General features: G+C 30.2%; 2 protein-coding genes across 2 annotated transcripts; both read right to left on the bottom strand.

Moving 5' to 3' along the window:
* Positions 1 to 7,057: 7,057 nt before the first annotated feature.
* On the bottom strand, positions 7,058 to 9,603 carry LOC120074679 (CASP-like protein ARALYDRAFT_485429). The gene is made up of 3 exons (XM_039027890.2): positions 9,082 to 9,603; positions 7,578 to 7,710; positions 7,058 to 7,476 (listed from the first exon to the last, which is right to left on the bottom strand). The coding sequence occupies exons 1-3, from the start codon at positions 9,210 to 9,212 to the stop codon at positions 7,282 to 7,284; spliced, it is 459 nt and encodes a 152-aa protein (XP_038883818.1). The 5' UTR covers positions 9,213 to 9,603; the 3' UTR covers positions 7,058 to 7,281.
* A 2,334-nt stretch (positions 9,604 to 11,937) lies between these two features.
* LOC120073389 (oxygen-evolving enhancer protein 1, chloroplastic) lies at positions 11,938 to 13,975 on the bottom strand. Its single transcript, XM_039026226.2, has 2 exons — positions 13,686 to 13,975; positions 11,938 to 12,850 (listed from the first exon to the last, which is right to left on the bottom strand). Exons 1-2 carry the CDS (start codon positions 13,929 to 13,931, stop codon positions 12,092 to 12,094), a joined length of 1,005 nt encoding a protein of 334 aa, XP_038882154.1. The 5' UTR covers positions 13,932 to 13,975; the 3' UTR covers positions 11,938 to 12,091.
* Between the last annotated feature and the right edge of the window lie 3,753 nt (positions 13,976 to 17,728).

Here is a 17,728-nt window from a genome sequence, read left to right as displayed (position 1 = left end):
ATGCTAACAACTTCCTCACACATAAACGACTCCTGAGCTCAACTCTAGTTTTCACATACCATTTTTACTTGAATTTTATTTAAAAAAATTGTTTATTTTATTTCGGTGTCCAATCACACTGTAAAAAGAATTAGTAGCGACTCTTTTTTATTTTCTTTTAAAATTAACCATTTTAAAGGACGGTGGCCGCTCCGCGTCGTCTCGGGCACGTGACGACGGTAATTTAGTCTGTTTGGTAACCATTTCATTTTTTGTTTTTTGTTTTTGAAAATTAAGCATATTTTTTTTTATATTTCTTACAATGATTTGCATCTTTTTAAAGTATAATGGTTGAATTCTTAACAAAATTTTTAAAACAAAATCAAATTTTTGAAAGCTATTTTTTTAGTTTTCAAATTTTAGTTTTGTTTTTAAAACTATCGATAAACATAGATAACAAAAGAAAAAATTTAGAGGTGAAAATAGTGTCTATAGACTTAATTTTAGAAACAAAAAACCAAAAATCAAATGATTATTCGATGCCGTCTTAATTTTTATATTTTGATACTCAGATTTTGATGAGGTTAGGAACCATTTGCTGTTACCAGCATTGCTCATTATTAGGAAAAGCATTCCCGTTTATCGATTTTCATTAAGGTTACGTTGTCGCTTTCGCTTTAATAATGAATGATATGGAGTCCGTCTCATCTATTGCTGCGGATTCTCGAACAAGAACCGGGGATGAATCTTTACCTTTCTTAACTTTGAAACCTCTTCTGGCTGCACTCCCTTTGAGGTAAGAACAGTTCCTTTTGATTCAATTGTTTGTAGTGATTTAATATATGATTTTAAATTTTGCTATAATTTAGTATGTAGCATACATGGATTTAGTTGACGTATTTTTAAATTTGTAACCATTCTAAACTTTTGTTGTTAAAAACTTGGATGGTAAGATTTCAATTTTTATTTTTTTTCTTCGACTTTGTTTATCATATTAAAAATAAACCATTTTTACATTGTCGAGTGACATGTTGTAAGCGTTTTGGTATGAGAAATGTTTTGTTTTTAATATTATCATTATTTAGAAAAATAAAATAGTTATCGAATCCGACATAAATAAAAGGTTTTTAATATATATATATATATATATTAAAAATATATTTTTTTATTAGAATATATCATTTGGTATGCACACGTCACCTTCCAAAAGTGAAATTGACCACCATTAGCCGGTAAAATACCAAACCTCTATCGAAAATCAAATATAGTAAATTATGATATGTCACTTAATATAATATTCTAATCTTAAATTATAATAATCATCTCTTGTTACAATTAGTTACAGTCAATATTATATCTTATTATAATTTTTATTATTTTACATTTATAATTTTTTATTCTTTACTAAAACTATTTTCTTATCAAACTAAAATAGTTTACACATCAAACACATATTATTATAACTCAAATTAAAATAATTTATATCTCAAATACAAATTATTAAAATGTAACTATAATAACTAACTACTCATCCTACTATAGTAAACTATTTGAGTCTTATATTTTTTTCTAAAAAAATAGTAAGTATTGTACTAAATGGAGGTTATTTTTGTCCCAAATGGCTCTAGGTATTTATATAGCATTATAATATTTCATTTATTTATTTTTAATCCGTAGGGATTTCCACCTACAATTTTGATAATTTATAAAGTCTTATGTGATACGATTAGATAATTATTATTAGTTAATAACTTTTTTTCACACGTCATAAAATTGTTTAAAATAGATAAAGATTACTGTTTATGGCCTATTTTTTTTTTAAAAAAATCCGTACAATAGAAGTTTTTTTTTTTTTTTTTTTCACATAAATCTCAATTATTTAGTTCCTCTTGGATAAACATTGCGTTTTTGTTTTTAAGAATTAAATATATTTTCTCTCATTTACTTAAGAAGATTTACATTTTTCTTAAGTAAAAAAGTTGAATCATTAATCAAAATTAAAAAAAAAAAAAAATTCTTTCACAGGTCATAAAATTGTTTTTTGACTTAATTTAAAAAGTAAAAAAAAAAAAAGAATCAAATGATTATTAAATGGGTCTTTTAACAGGTATATTGTATCATTTTGTTTATTAACTCTCTCTCTATATATATAATACTAAATTTAATGAAACAATTGGATTTGACCAAGTGCAGACTTTCCCCTTTCAAATATGTAATTGGAACAATACCTTCCTAGAAGCTTCTCTCAAAATCTTCTCTCACCAAAACCCTAAATCCCACTCAATAATGAGATACATCAAACCCACCATTGTACATTGCAAAAATATTACTTCTTTTCTCATTTTTGCTACCAAATTAATGGCTCCACAAAAGAAAAAAGGCAAAAAAAAAAAAAAAAAAAAAAGTATGCTATTTTTTTGTTTAAATCTCAATTATTATATGGTTGTGAAGTGTTGAAAGGTTTTGAGCCCTTCACATGCTATACATTTTTCTTCTCTCTTTATGAATATTGATTATGATTAATAAATGAAGGCAGAAATTTGCTGGCATAACAAATGCTATACCTCACCAACCAGGCATACTAACTTTACAATATTACTCTTCTGGGGGCTTAAATGTCAATTCCATATTTAATTTTACAAGATTATGGTTTCTATATTTTATATACTCACATGATATGTTGTTAGACAAATAAATCAAATTTTGTGTTGGATGTTAAACTAATATAATATCATAACAATTTATAATCACAATGTACTATACAATTTTTGCATGTTGTTAAACTAGCTAGTTTAACTAGAAATTTGTTCATTTTTTTGGTGTATTTTAATGATTTATTTTGTCAAAATTCTAAAAGGATTGGTGATCGACTACTCGATTGTTAAAAATAGATATAATTAAGTCATCAAATTAGGCTTAAGTTTGCTAAAAACAAATATGGAAAAAAAAAATCTTTGTACTCCCTAAATTTTAAAGAATATTTGTGTTTGGTTATTGAGAGCTTTCAAAATATACATTTTTAGTCACCAAGTTTATGAATAGGCGTATTTAGTCCTATATTTTCAAAATGTAACTTTTTAGTCCCAAATTTTTAAGTGTAGGTTTAATAAGGTCTAGAAATATTATTATTATTATTATAGATAATTATATGAAAATTTAAGAGATTATTTTAAATAACAAAATTGCTAAAAATATTTATAAATAATAGTAAAATATCCCAGTTTATCTGTGATAAAACTACTATCTGTGTTTATCATGACACAGATAGAAAAAATTAGTAATTTATTGCAGTTTATCACAAATAAGTACCAAAATTTTATAATATTTGTAAAAATTTTGGTTCATTTTCTTATATTTGAAAACAACCCAAATTTTAAATTAGAAAAATAGAATAAAAATTATCTTCTATCTAAAAGTATAATCTTTTTTATTTAAAACCTCATATTATTACTCATAATAATAAAAGATTGCTTCAAGGACATTTTTAAATATATCCTTAGAAAGTCGAGACTAAAATTATATATTTTAAAAATTTAAAGAACATTTGGGACAAATAATTGGTTATTATAGTTGAGTTAGAATAATTTGTGTTTTGAGTGTAGATTATTTTAGTTTGGGTTAGAATAGTATGTGTTTGAGTTGTAAATTATTTTAGTTTGAGAAGAAAATAGTAAACCGTGTAACAAAGAAAAAAAATGATGAATGTAAAATAGTAAATACTGTAGCAAATAAGAATTTTGAAATATGATTGACGATAGTTAATTGGAGAATACAAAACAGTATTTACATGGTTATTATAGTCTTAAGATAGTCCTTGTTCCAAACACACTCTTAGAGACCAAACATATTTATTCCTAAAAAAATTGAGGAACTAAAAGTTACATTTAGGAGGAAGTAAAAGTTACATTTAAAAATTTACAGACCAAATACACCCATTCTTCAAATTTCAAAAACTAAAAAGATAATTATCTAAAAAAAATAAATATATCCTCACAAAAGGGCAAATTATGAAATCCATGAACTATCCATAGAGATATATATTTATAATGAGCAATTATAAAGTTTGGTTTCATGCATATGGGTTGCCTTTTCATTTTCTATACAGTTTCTTTATTTGGTAGGCTATTAATAAAATAACATTTATGTAAATAAAACTATATAAATTAGTAGAAAAAATTAAGGCCTTCACTTTAGGGTTTAGGGTGGGGTGTCCCACAAAAGGATCATCCCCACCGTCACATACGAATACAAAGTACCAAATAATAAAGACATTCCCCAGAAGACAGGACTGTCCCCATTTCCTTTTTTTTTTTCCCTTTTTTTTAAGCACCTCATTTTATTATAATCTAATATAATCAAATCATTTAATTTAGATTTTTTATGATATTTAATTTTCAATATGTTATTAGTTTTTTTTTTCTTGAGTGCACTTAGAACCAGATTTTTATGCGAGATTTTTGTCTCCTAAGACGTTATAAGTGATGAATGATTTTGTTTTAAATTTTATATAAAAATCACTTTTGGTTCTTATCATTTAATTATCATATCAATCTAAATCTTTTCGTCACACTTTTTTTTTCTCTATTTTTTTAGTTCATAGTTGTTTTATTTTGCTAACTTTTCTTTATATTTATTTTAGATGCCATATCCTAGTTTGATTATATTTTAAATTTATACAACAAAATATAATAATGTTAAGTGCAATTTTTTTTAATAAAACATTTCATGATTGTTAATATCTATTTATTATTTTAATAATAACTAATTTTAACATAATTCAATGGATTATTTTAAAGATAGGTAGTTCTATCTTTATTATATTAAAAAGAAGAAAAAGTAAAGAAAATTTTGAAGTAGATTATAATCATTACCCGATACAAAAAATGACGGAAAAATATTGTCCAAGAAATGATTATATATATATTCTCGAAACACTCATATTTTACACGTGTTATTTAAGCATTTGATTTGATTTTTTTATAAAGGGATTTGAGCATTTGATCTAAAATGGTGATTTGAAATCCAGCGGTTGGCCAAATTAGCATATGATTGTCTTCCTTGTTCTCTCTATAAATGATTACTTTTTCTCTTCCTCTCTCTTTCTCGTCAGTCTTTTTTTTTTTTTTTTTTTTTTTTTTTTTTTTTAAATATTATTTATTTTTAAAGAACACTAATGAAAAAAACACCTTCCACGACTAAAATAAAAAATGTGGATATGGATAAAACTGTCGTCTCAATTTTCGCAAAAATGTCAAATAAGAATTTATATAGTGTTGATGTCCTTGTATATTTCTAAAAATTTCTAAAAATATTTAAATTGGTCCATAAATATATAGTCTATCTTTATGTTTGTTATTTATATGAAAAATATTTAGATGCATCGGAGTATATATCTATTAGCATTTAAGTAAATTGTCCAATCATAAATTGTCATGTGGTATTTTTTTTTCCTTTTTGAAATATTTTAATACTTTTTTTTGATGTGAATAGTAGAAAGAAATGTACAAAGACAAGTGCATCTTGAGATGCATCCAAGTATTGCTCTATTTATATTATATTCATATTAATAACATTTTGTTACTTAACTTTTTGTGTTTCATGGTTTTTTTTTTTTTTTTTTTTTTTTTTTTTTTGGTAATGTAACAAAAATATCGATTCATTTCTTATGTTGATGTCAAATCTATAGAAATGGGAAAATATCGATGAAAATATAATAAAATTGACAAATGAAAAATAAAATAAATAATGTGTCAAATAAAATTTTGATCTAAATATTTCAAATGGTAGTTTAGTAACTTTAAAAATGTTCTAAACGTACTAAAATCATAAAAAAAGATCATAAAACTTTTTGCTTGTTTAAAGTGTTTCTAAATGGATATGGAAAAAAAAAGTTTTTCATTTTTTTAGTGCCTCTACACTATATAGTATATAGGACACAAAATTGATATATGGGATGAGATATATCAATTAGAGGATATTTGGTTCATCAACATGAGTTGAGTTAATTGGTAAAACAATACCAAGTCAAAATTTGATCTACCAATTTCAAATGTTGGTAAAATTGGGTTGGGTATTTTAACCAACTCACCCCAACTCACCAACTTACTCCAACTTAACACAACTTTTTTTCCTTTCAATGTCTCCAATGACTTATCTCCGAGCCATTGTCGGCGACTACCACTGACACACTCTAGCGACCAACTTTGATGACTAACTTTATACAACCGACTCCGACAAGCTTTGGCAACCACCCTTAACAATAACTCTGGCAATAATAATTTTTGGTGACAACCACCTTTAACGACCAACACCGATGTTCACCTTAGGCGACCAACTCTGGCAAATACTACCTGTAATGATCAACTTCGATGACAACCACCTCTGGCATCTAACTTCAACGATTAAGTGACCAACTTCGTCATTCATCTCTCACGACTAACTCTCACAACCAACTCAATCAATCCTATACTAAAACAAAAAATAAAAACATGAAAACTCAACAGACAAAAATGTTTTTAAATACAAATTTGAAATCGTTAGTTTATTGTGTTTAATAGTCGTCTTTTATAGTAATTTGACATCGAGTGATTGTCTGATGATGATTGGATCATCCGTATAAATCTACTTGTCACAAACATCCAAAGACCAACTACTTTTTAACAGTCACACCACAATCTAGTAAAAGGTATTATTTGCATCTACTTGGTATGACTAACTACTATTCTAATGAACAATATTTCTTTTTTTGTATGCATGAAAACGACTCATTATTGAGTATATTTATTTATTTTTGTGAACATGTAAATAGGCCAATGATGACAACACATTTTTTTTTTTATGCATCTTCAACTCATACATTCCACGACAGTTAAAGTATATATTGCAAGGTAGTTGATTAAATAAATAATAGTATTTTATCTACATTGAGTGTAATAGTTACATATAAAAGATTATAAAATATATTTTTATTTATTGAGTTCATATATCACACGGGTGTTAAAAATTTGTGAAAGTATGTGTGTAGTTGAATAGTGGAACAAAAAGTTAAAAGGAAAAAAAAAAAAAAACAAAAACAAAGAAAATCGAAAATAATACTTGCATTAGATTATTGAAACAGAATCTTTTTACAATTATCGAATCCAATTTTCAAGAATTGGACAAATTTATGCAACAGTGTCACTGAACAAGATCAGATCCTATAAACCAAGATTGATATTTAACAGGTTTTATTATTTATCATTTTATTATTTTTTATTTTCTGCATATACAATTCTCCAAAAATGACATTAACAAGATAAGGCTCTACAAAGAAGGAAGAAGCCAGAGATTGAAGAGGGAAGAAATCAAAGAAAGAAACCATGACAAGAATGCCATTGCTGCAGAAAGCCGATATCTACTGCAAAGCTTTGCAGAACAATACGAAATCCCAGCTTCGAGTAAGATATCAGCGACACTGGCTGTCGAGCAAGCAGCACCCAAGGAGAGAAATGATAGAACCTATGACAGAGCAAATGTTAAATGTTTTTCTTTCATTTTCTACCACAAGGAGAAAGAACAAAGATGTTATATTTTGTCTCCTAGACAGATATTTCCCATACCCAATCTCCGGTGACGATGATCGACGTTACTCTTGTTTGAGGAGGTAAATGCCTAACAAAAACAGAATATCCATCTACTACTGCCAATGTTAGACTCCAAGGAACCATCAAACCCATGACTGTCACCAGATAGCTGAGGGAATCAACATGAGCAATGACAAAGATTTCTTGAGATTTTGGATCTTCATATATTTTTGCAGGTGTATGTATGATCAGGGAAAAACAACAGAAAATTAGCTCAAGTTTTCATCATATATTATGCTCTCCTGGATCAACATCTTTCAGAAGTCCTCCTAAGAAGCAAGTTTATCCAAATAACAGATGTTGTCACCATTAACACACCATTCTAATTCCAAACATATTAAACTTGATGTTGTTGCCCTTGTCTTGAAATGGCTGCAACTAGGTATAAGAATGCCAACAAAAACTTTACATTTAGAAGACGAGGAGGGAAAGAAGAAAATTGCTCCTTACAGTTGGGAAATGTAACCTCTTAATTACTTATAAACAAGAATACTAGACAATGCTAATCTATCTAAATTAGGAAACTTTGTGTTAAATCACCGATTGACCCAAAAACTTAAGTCAATAGATGAAGATAAATTTAACATTATATCACCTAACACTCCCCTCACTTGTGGACTTGAAATATATAGAAGACCCAACACAGGTGGAAATCAATATTAATTGAGGAGGAAATAACATTGTGGGGATTTGAACATAAAACCTCCTAGTCCATTTGCTTTGATACCATGTTAATTCATCGATTGATCCAAGACCTTAAACTAATGGGTGAAAATAAATTAATATTATATCATCTAACATTTTATTTGATAAGAGGAATGTGCTCCATTGCAGTTCTTGGATTACTCAAGTCTCACACTCATTTTGGCTAAATGAAAGTTCATCATGTTAACACATTTGTAACTAGACATACATCTAGAGCTTAGTTTCCACTACAAAGTTCATTACCAAATCTCACTCCCTAAGGAACATACTTGTTGTTGGACTTCCATTCTGCAAATTGTAACTGAGTTTGAAATGATTCCAGTAGTATGAAATTTCACCAAGGATCGGCTAATCTTTGTTTAAATACTTTTTACCCTGTTAAAGACAGCAATAGAAAAGAAAAGCTCCAAACAAGCTAAAATTTAAACTCTTCGGCTAATTTCACGAGACAACTATCTTCCTTGGATAACATCAGATATGAAGAAGCTCTTAGGTTATTCCTTAACTAGGTTGCCACTATGACTTCAGAAGTATCAAAATTCACAACTTGTTGGGAAAACACATGGTTGTCCACAATCCATTAATCAATCGCCATGACATAGATTTCCTAATAAGCAGTATTTGATACACTAATTTACAAAATGCATACATTGAAACTCAATTTAGGGCTATGAAGCTAACACAATCCAATCATGATCAGAAGACCAAAACAAAAATACCCCAATAAGAGAAATTAGGAACTTAAGAAACAGGACTAAAAAGAAATTCAGATTACCAGAAAGCCGTATAGCTATAGAACTCAATTTCGAGACACATGAAGAAGAGAGAAGCCGAGGCAAAGATCGATTGACCAAGACGGAGGGCCAAGCTTGCGCTTGTGCCCAATGCCCCCGGCAGCTCTTCCATTTTCCTTTGCAACTATTCTACGCCGCCGCAGCCACTCTCCTCGATCGTAAATTCATCGCTCAGAAATGGTGGGGACTCGAAAATCTTCGACTGAAATTGGGTCTCAAGAACTCGAAATCGAGGAAATGGAAGTGGGTTTTGCTGGGTTTGATGATTTGTATTGTTTGAAAGATCGAAGAGGGGATGTAATGGCGACGGCGCTGCTGCACCGCGATCTTGATCCAACCAGATTGGCCGGATTTTCTGATTTCTGTACAGTATTCAGAAGAAGAATTTGGACAAGGAATTTTTATTGTAAATTTGTAATTTTATAAATTGGATTTTCTTTAGGACATTATAATTGGAGATTAACCGTATGAATGTTGATATATTTGGCTCATTAAAGATGAGTTTGTTGAAACGTCTTTATTTATTTATTTATTTATTGAGGGAAGGATGGAAAAGGAAATAACAAATAAAAAAACCGTCAAATCAAATATGTGGAGTTTAAAAGTCTAGAATTTCTTTAGAATTTTAGAAAAAAATTGAGATATTAAATAGTGAAGATTCTGATCACCATCGATATAGATCATCGTCACGTATTTTTAAATCTCGAATTTTATTTGAAATTTTAGAGAATTTCTTTTTCAAGCGTAGTTGTGAAACGTGTATGAAAATTCAAGGTCAATATTATAATTCTTAAAAGTATAAGAGTATTTGTGAAATAAATGATAAAGTTCAAGTATATTTATTATAATCTAATCAAATATAAACTATCTAAAAATTGCCCTAAGTACCATTAGAATAGAAATTCTTTAGAATTTTGGACGAAATTGAGATATTAAATTAGGTGGATTTAGATCATCGCCACACAATTTTAAGTCTTGATTTTGGTTCGGAATTCTAAAGAATTTATTTTTCAAAGGTAGTTGTGAAATGTTTATGAAAATTCAAGGTCAATATTGCAAGTTTTAAAAGTATAAGAGTATTTGTGAAATAAATGATAAATTTTAAAGTGTATTTATTATAATTTAGCCTAATATATATTGTTAAACTAAAAAATCGGTTATGATCAAATTTTATAAAAGGTATATTTCAAATACATATATTTTTGGTAAAATGTGTAGATTAGATCTTTGAAACTCCATTAAATTATTTGATTGTTGAAGATTCCATTTCAATTTATTTTAATCTTTTGACATTTAAATTTTCAGTAAAACCACAAAAATAATGACAATTGGCGCTTGTGTGAGACACAATACCATGCTCACTAAAAGATCAAAACTTTATGGCATCGACCATACAATAAGGATTCGCAATATTCTCCACTTAAATACCAAGTTTCTCTTTTTTGTGGCTATAATTCAAAGATGTGTTTAGCTGGGCAAAGGAGTTTCCAAGTGCTTAACAAAAAATTAAGTGTAAAAAAATGTTTTTAAATAGTTAGAAACTCATCCCAAACAACCTGGTATTATATTGATATAATATTAAATATATCTTCATCTATCAGAAGCGTCGGAATCATGAATTTTACATAGGGACACTATGTAATTAAAAATCTGTAACTTTTTTTTTTTCATATGTTTACGAACTTGGTCTTAAATAATAATCATATTTAGAAATTTCAGTTCTTCGACCAGGATCTGTAGACAGTTCTTAGAAATTGATTTCTATATAAGATTTATCAGAATTAGAGGTATGTTTTCTTTTTGAAGATGATGACTCTATGGTCTCTATTGCTATTTTTTTAGAATATCTCTCCATATTGATATAGAATTAATTCTACAAAAGTATTGTTAGTAAAAGTATTATGATTTATTAGATAGATTTAAAAGTATGAAAATTAAAAATATCGAGAAAAATTTGAAAGTTACTTGTGAATGGTATGATTACTGACAATGAGAAAGTTATCTCGTAGCTTTAACTTTGAAATTAATTAAAATAAAAATATATTAAGTAATAAAAATCTGAAAATTAGGTAAAAAAAAGTTAATATATATTTTCAATAGAATGTCGTTAAAACTTGAGTGCAAAAATTTAGGTTGAAAAAAATATTTATATTCAAAAGAAATTGTTGCTATTTTTTTCCTTTTTTTTTCTTTTTTTCTTTTTTTTTAAATTTTTGTTGAGGTGACGACTAGAAAATTTAAGTTAAGGGCTATTTTTGTAAAAAAACTAAATTCTTTTCTTTATTGTTGTTCTTTTTTTTAGAAAATGTAAATTTTTTTATCCTAAATTCCTTTTTTAGACTGACTATAGCAATAGGTAACAACAATATCAAAATTCGATTTTAAAACAAATTAAATTTGCATGAGCGTGTGTCCCAATTACCACTATACCAGCTTGTGGTTTTAGGAAGGATGTTGGTTTTCTATATATATCGTTAAATATTACCTAAATTTTAATTAAAAATGCAAAATACGACATGTGTCCCTCGTACTCCTATATGTCTCTATCGGTGCCTATCGATCTAAATTTTTGGGTCAACTGGTAGTCGATGATCTAACAGTCTATACACCTTATAGTTTAAACAACATTTGAGTACTTTTTATTTCAGTTAATGTGGTTTTTCGTTAGATAAGATATCAATTACTATTTCAAATATTGTCCATCTCCATCTCGTGCCGATTTTGAATTAAAAAAACCTTAAGAATGAGGCTCGATACGAGGGATAGTTGTCGAGCATGCGATTTGGCAGACCTAATCTTGAATTTCAAAGTTATGAATGAGGTTATGCAAACTTATGTTTAAGAAGAGTGAAAGGCACAAGATTTTATATGCAAACTTGGATAAAATAGAACCCCTGCTAGCGTTTCTCTCCATAAGAAAGTTTAGCAACTCTCTCTTTTAACTTACAAGGAACAATATTACAATCATAAAAGAAGAAAGAAAAAAGGGGCCTAAGAGTCGAGCTGAGCATACCAAACACCCTGGATCTTCACATCCTTTGGAGCTTTTGCTCCCAAATCAGTATCGGAGGGCTGAATACTCTCAAACACACCAATAACTTCACCAGTTTCAGGCTTGCTCTTAGTGACACTCAAAGTAATTTTACCCGTTGAAGATGAAGCATTCTTGTTGTTTTCTTTAGCAAGTTCTTCTTCATCACCTCTCCCTCCAGCAGGCAATGCAACAGCATTATCATATCCAGTTGAACCTCCTCTTCCCTTTGGGTCCAAGAAAGATGAACCACGGTAAGATGGCACCAAGAAATCTCCTCCAAAGCTCTCTGGTTTACCAGAAGCCACCAATTGTTTGATGGTGAAGAGGAACGGGACGCGCTCGCCTCCAGGCAACTGGACAGTGACAGCAGCATAGTCAATTCCATCTTTCTCCTCAAACTTGATTGAACCATCAGCACCCACTTCAAAGGGTCCTTCAATCTCGTCCAATGTGTAAGTTAGACGAGTCATGAGCTTGGTGTTTTGGAATTCTGGTGGGGAGTTCTTGTTCACTCCCTCAGCCTTGACAGTGAAAGAAGTTGGCTCAAGACAGAACTTCTTGGCTTCATATTTGCCTGGCTTGAAGGCAAATGAATCAACTCCTCCATCAATGGTGGGGCATTGGTTAGCTGTTCCAGTTCCCTTAACTTCAAGGTATGTCTTGCTCTGAATTTCATCAAAGGTGAGTCTCTTTGGTACTCCTTCAGCACCTGCTCCCTGGAAATACAGGAAAAGCATCAAACAATTAAGATGCTCACCAAGTTGTAGGATTACATTTGCATATATCAAGTGTACTCAGTTACGACACTCTTATAGAATACATTTTTGGGTGTTTGGCTTACGATTCAACTTCAATAGTATTTATTATTGAAGTTTGCTCATTTATTGAGGAAGTTCATCTTCCTCTCTTTCTCTATTTTATACATTTATTGAGGAACTTCATCTTATAACTTTGTACTCCAAACACAAACTTCATAACTCAAATCGGTATCACAAATATGAAATAACGGTCGGTGTTCTCTTATATCTCTCATATCAAGTGTTCTCAATGGACTCAGAACATCCTTGAAATTTTAGAATTCTTCTTTATACTTTAAAATTTAAAATTTTATACCTAACTGATCCCATATTTAATTCATTTAAAACTTACCAAACACACTATATTATCTGTGGATCCCATGTTTAACCCTTGCATGATATAATCAAAATGTTCTCTAAGCATTACTGCATTAATGTAAAGGTGAATCACAAGTTAATTAAGAACAACACAGATACTTAATTTAACTCACAGAGAATCAAATGGCTTATTCCACATGGATCAAGTACTTTCATCCTTTCTTTGGTAAGAAATTGTCACTTAGTTAACAAATAACTAGAATTAGTGTCCTCAAGAACTCAATCAATATCAGCAACTAAATTCAGCAGCCAAATTAACGTATTCAGCACCAAAGCAATCCAAAAATTCACAGCTAAACACAGATTTAAAGCATCGAGATTCATCATAACAAACAAATTGTGGAAGAAAACCTCCATAAGCAAAGAAAGGGCATACCGAAACGACAAGAGCGGAAGTGGCAAGAGCGAAGCCGGCGATCTTAGCGGCATCAGCGAACTTCCGAGAAACGTCTTTGAGATCGGAGTGAAGAGAACAGGTGATTCTAGCTCCGGCAGATTCAACACCAAAAGCTTTAGAAACGCTTTGAGAAGATCTGAGTTGCGAGGTGGTGCTCCTTGGTGAGACGGCCAACTTGGAGGGCTGCATGAGCGTAGCCGCGGTCGCGTGTACTGAGGCCGCCATTGTTGTGGAGAGTGTTCTTCTCTCTGAGTTGTGTTGGGAGAGTCGAAATGAAATCAGCTCCGGGGACTGATACTGAAACTATAACGGCCAGTAGGGACAGTTTTGGAAATGAGAGGACAAATAATTATGTGGTTTTGCTTAGAGTAAGATAATGAATTGGATAAGAAAAATCTCATTGGGTGATTGCATGTCGAATCATTGGTTCTGCTTTCTCCACGTGGCATACACCTCATTCGCTACTTGGATATACTTGCTTCCTTTTTATTATTTATTATTTTTTTTAAAGAAAGAAAAAAGACAAGGAAATATTTGATCTAAATTGGTGGATTCTATCAATTTTTATTTTAATCTTTTAATTTTGTCAAATTGCTTTCTAATGTTGCAATCTTAGCATTAAATTCTAAAAATTATGACATTTTTACCATCTAATATTTTATGAATTTTAAAATATTCACCACGTCTTTTTAACTTTCGATTTTACTACTGTTATTTTTGTTTTTGTTTTTTTTAATCGCAATTTCATTAATCATAAAATTTAAATTTAACCCTCAACGAATTTTTCACTTTGTACAAATTCTTATGTCCGAGTTACCGATCATTTGAACTCTTTAGATAACTTTTTTTCTTTGATACAATCAACACCAATCAAGGCCAACAAAGATTAGAACTGCGCCTTAGAAAACTAACGAATCACCCAATTAACCAAATGATCTACCACCGAATTCTTTAAGTAATTTATATATAAAATTACCTAAAAACCACATAATTAAAATTTCTACGCGCATCTTTTCTCAAGTTGTGCAAAGTTACTAAAGTTGGAAGTAAATAATGATTAGACTTTTGTAAATAATAGATTCAGTTGTATTTCTGTTAATTCTTTGATATTTCTTGTAATACCAAATTAGTTGGTTATAACCTTCTTTTCATAAGCAAACCCTTATATAAAGGGGTTTCTGCACTTGTATTTATTTTAAATGGAGTTTCTCATTTGTATTGAATAAAAAGAGTTTCTCCCTTTATTCAATGCGTGTTATGGTATTAGAGTAATTTTATGCAAAATTGTGTTGATTTTTTTTACGGGTTTTCAACCTAGATTGTTTTCAATCAAATCGATCTTCATCATGATTACATTGAAAAATGTCATCTCCTCATGAGCTTCAATAATTCTTGAATTGAATCCATACATATTACCTCATTCGATTGCTCCGACGACCAACCTTGTTTCTCAACCTCTGGCTGGATCGTGTAACTACTAATCTTAGAGTAAAGTGATGTGTTTAGCCCTTTCTGGTAAGAACAAGTTTGGTTTTATCACTGAAACTATCAAAAAATCAACAATGGAAGGTAATCTTCTCTCTGCTTGGAAGTGTAACAATGATGTAATTACTTCTTGGATCATTAATTCCATCTTAAAAGAAATTGCCACTAGCCTGGTTTATACTAGAAATGTTAAAGAAATTTGGGTGAATTAAATGAACGATATTGACAATCCAACAATCCTCATGTCTATCAATTGAGAAAAGATTTTGTTACAACAAATTTTGTTACAACAACGTAGGGTAATTTTTCTGTCGAAGCTTATTATGCTAAGATTACCACATTGGTAAGAACTCGTTGAGTATCGATCTCTAGGTGAATGTTCCTATAGAGAATCGAAGAAATTACTTGATTTCTTTAATAGTGAGTTTGTGATGATCTTTCTCATGGGATTGAATGAGTCTTTTACTCAAATTCTCTTAATTGATCAATTACCAACAATTAACAAAGTGTTTTCTCTCATAATACAAGAAGAAAGGCAGCGACCAATAGGTAACACTTCTTCAATAGAAGCAGTTACTCTAATGGCTAATGCTGACAATAAACGTTCTATTGTTGACCGATCCAAGAAGAAAGATGGACAACGTCCAATTTGCTCCAGTTGTGGCTATAAAGGCCATGCAGTGGATAAGTGTTGATCACAGTAAGGCTTGCAAAGAAAGCTCCTTATTATGCTCTAGGGTTTCGAAAAGCTAGATATGTAGGCTCTAATACTTTGGAAGAGGGAATGAAAGGTAGAGGAATGTTCTTGAGAGAATAGAGAGATTATAAGAGTGGAGGCTAGGTTTTCTTTTCACAAAATGAAAATCCTTACTCTAAATGAGTTATAATGATGGATTTATAGGGAGAGGATAACCCATTCTCTAACTTTTTCCTACTTTGCATCATTTTTAATTGATTAATTAAGTTAATTAATTAAGTAACAAATAAATTAAATAACTATCTATTAAATCATATTTAATATATAGTTAGTTAATTAACATAAATATCACATATTTACACTAGCCTCCATTCTCCATCATTAATTAATAATTAATTAATCAATTAATATATGAATTAAATAATAAATCATATTTAATATAGGGTGAATTTAATTAACATATAAATATCACATATTTATATGCATACATCTCTCTTATATTATAATTCTATATAAATCTAATTTATATAAATTTAATATTTGAATCTCATTCAAATATATATCTCTTATCTAGTTTGGATTATAGATCGTATCTATAATTAACCATATTCTATAATGTATTAGAATATACTATATATTAATCATATTAATATAGAATTTCTTTAAGTAATTTGAATAATTCAAATCGTTCATCATTATTATCCTTAGCGAGCTAATAGGAAGACCTTATGGACCCGAAAATTAGAAGCTCCAATGATTGGGGTTGATGCCCTAAAGTCTCGTGTCCTATAGTTTGTAAACAATTTGTACGAATGCTTGTGATGTATAATATATGATATTTACTTCACATCTTGATTATGCTCAGTTAATTGTTTTACTTGCTTTACCACAAACCAATAAACCTAAAATTCCCGGTTATCTGGATGTAACTTAAGCATGTATGTGGTGACATACAAGTGGATCATATCTTAAGTGATAACCAAAATGGTCTGTAGTATATGAATATAGGAGGGAAACTTTATCCTGGTAACGCTATGGATGTGGTCCGCTTTGTGAAATGGTCACGAGTGTTGTGACTTGTCACAGATGGTCTGATTCTGATCATTTATGTAGGGGACAGCGAGCAGTGGCGTCCTATACAAAGAGTTTTATAAGACCTGACCACGAAGTGTTAACGTCTCGTTATATAACACCGTTCATGACAAAGACTTCACTTCATTAGGATGACCATAGGTAACACGACCTCAATACTGAGTGAGTTGGTAACTCCTGCCATTGAGGGCGGTTCTTTGATTTGCATGGGTGTGAGTGGCCAGACCGCCGACTCAAACCTACCACTTTGGGGATTTGTCTGATTTGGGAGCTGAGAACTCAGCTACACAAAATGGAATTCACTCCTTCCCCGAAGCATGGGTAAGTAGATAGATAGCTTCCTTAAGGGCTGATTCCAAGGCTTGAACGATGTGGCGCCACATACCTTCTCTTGGCTCGAGAGGTGTTCACACATAGTTGGACTATGTTGTATTGTTCATTAGAGGGATCAGTGGTACTTAAGAAGTGAGATGTAACTACAGGGGCAAAGCGGTAAATTGGTCCAACTGTACTTACGAGCATTTATGAAGGGTCATCGTACTCATGATTGGTTATATCTGATAGACACAGAAATATATCTGTGGTAAGAAGAGTTTAGCTATTGATCTTTAGTGGAATGTCTGACAGTTAACAGATGGTGGATCTCGTGGCTAAAGAGTTTAGTTAGCTATTCACGTACCGTTGGAGCTTCGAGCCATAGGTCCATAAGGTCCCCTTGGTAGCTTTGATAAAGTTGAGAATCAATTTT

Source organism: Benincasa hispida, chromosome 3 (genome assembly GCF_027475165.1).
Source record: "Benincasa hispida cultivar pf3 chromosome 3, pf3_genome.v1.1, whole genome shotgun sequence".
NCBI classification, from domain to species: Eukaryota; Viridiplantae; Streptophyta; class Magnoliopsida; order Cucurbitales; family Cucurbitaceae; genus Benincasa; species Benincasa hispida.
The sequence above is the reverse complement of the archived record's forward strand: the minus strand, read 5'-3'. Positions and strand labels throughout refer to the sequence as shown.

Bases quoted from the DNA above. Each gene is read 5' to 3' on its own strand.
- LOC120074679 (XM_039027890.2), bottom strand. From the start codon at position 9,212: ATGGAAGAGCTGCCGGGGGCATTGGGCACAAGCGCAAGCTTGGCCCTC. The intron at 7,711-9,081 runs GTAATCTGAATT...TGATTCCCTCAG, and splicing joins TATAGCTATACGGCTTTCTG to CTATCTGGTGACAGTCATGG. The intron at 7,477-7,577 runs GTATGGGAAATA...GCTCTGTCATAG, and splicing joins TCATCGTCACCGGAGATTGG to GTTCTATCATTTCTCTCCTT.
- LOC120073389 (XM_039026226.2), bottom strand. From the start codon at position 13,931: ATGGCGGCCTCAGTACACGCGACCGCGGCTACGCTCATGCAGCCCTCC. The intron at 12,851-13,685 runs GTATGCCCTTTC...CTGTATTTCCAG, and splicing joins CTTCCGCTCTTGTCGTTTCG to GGAGCAGGTGCTGAAGGAGT.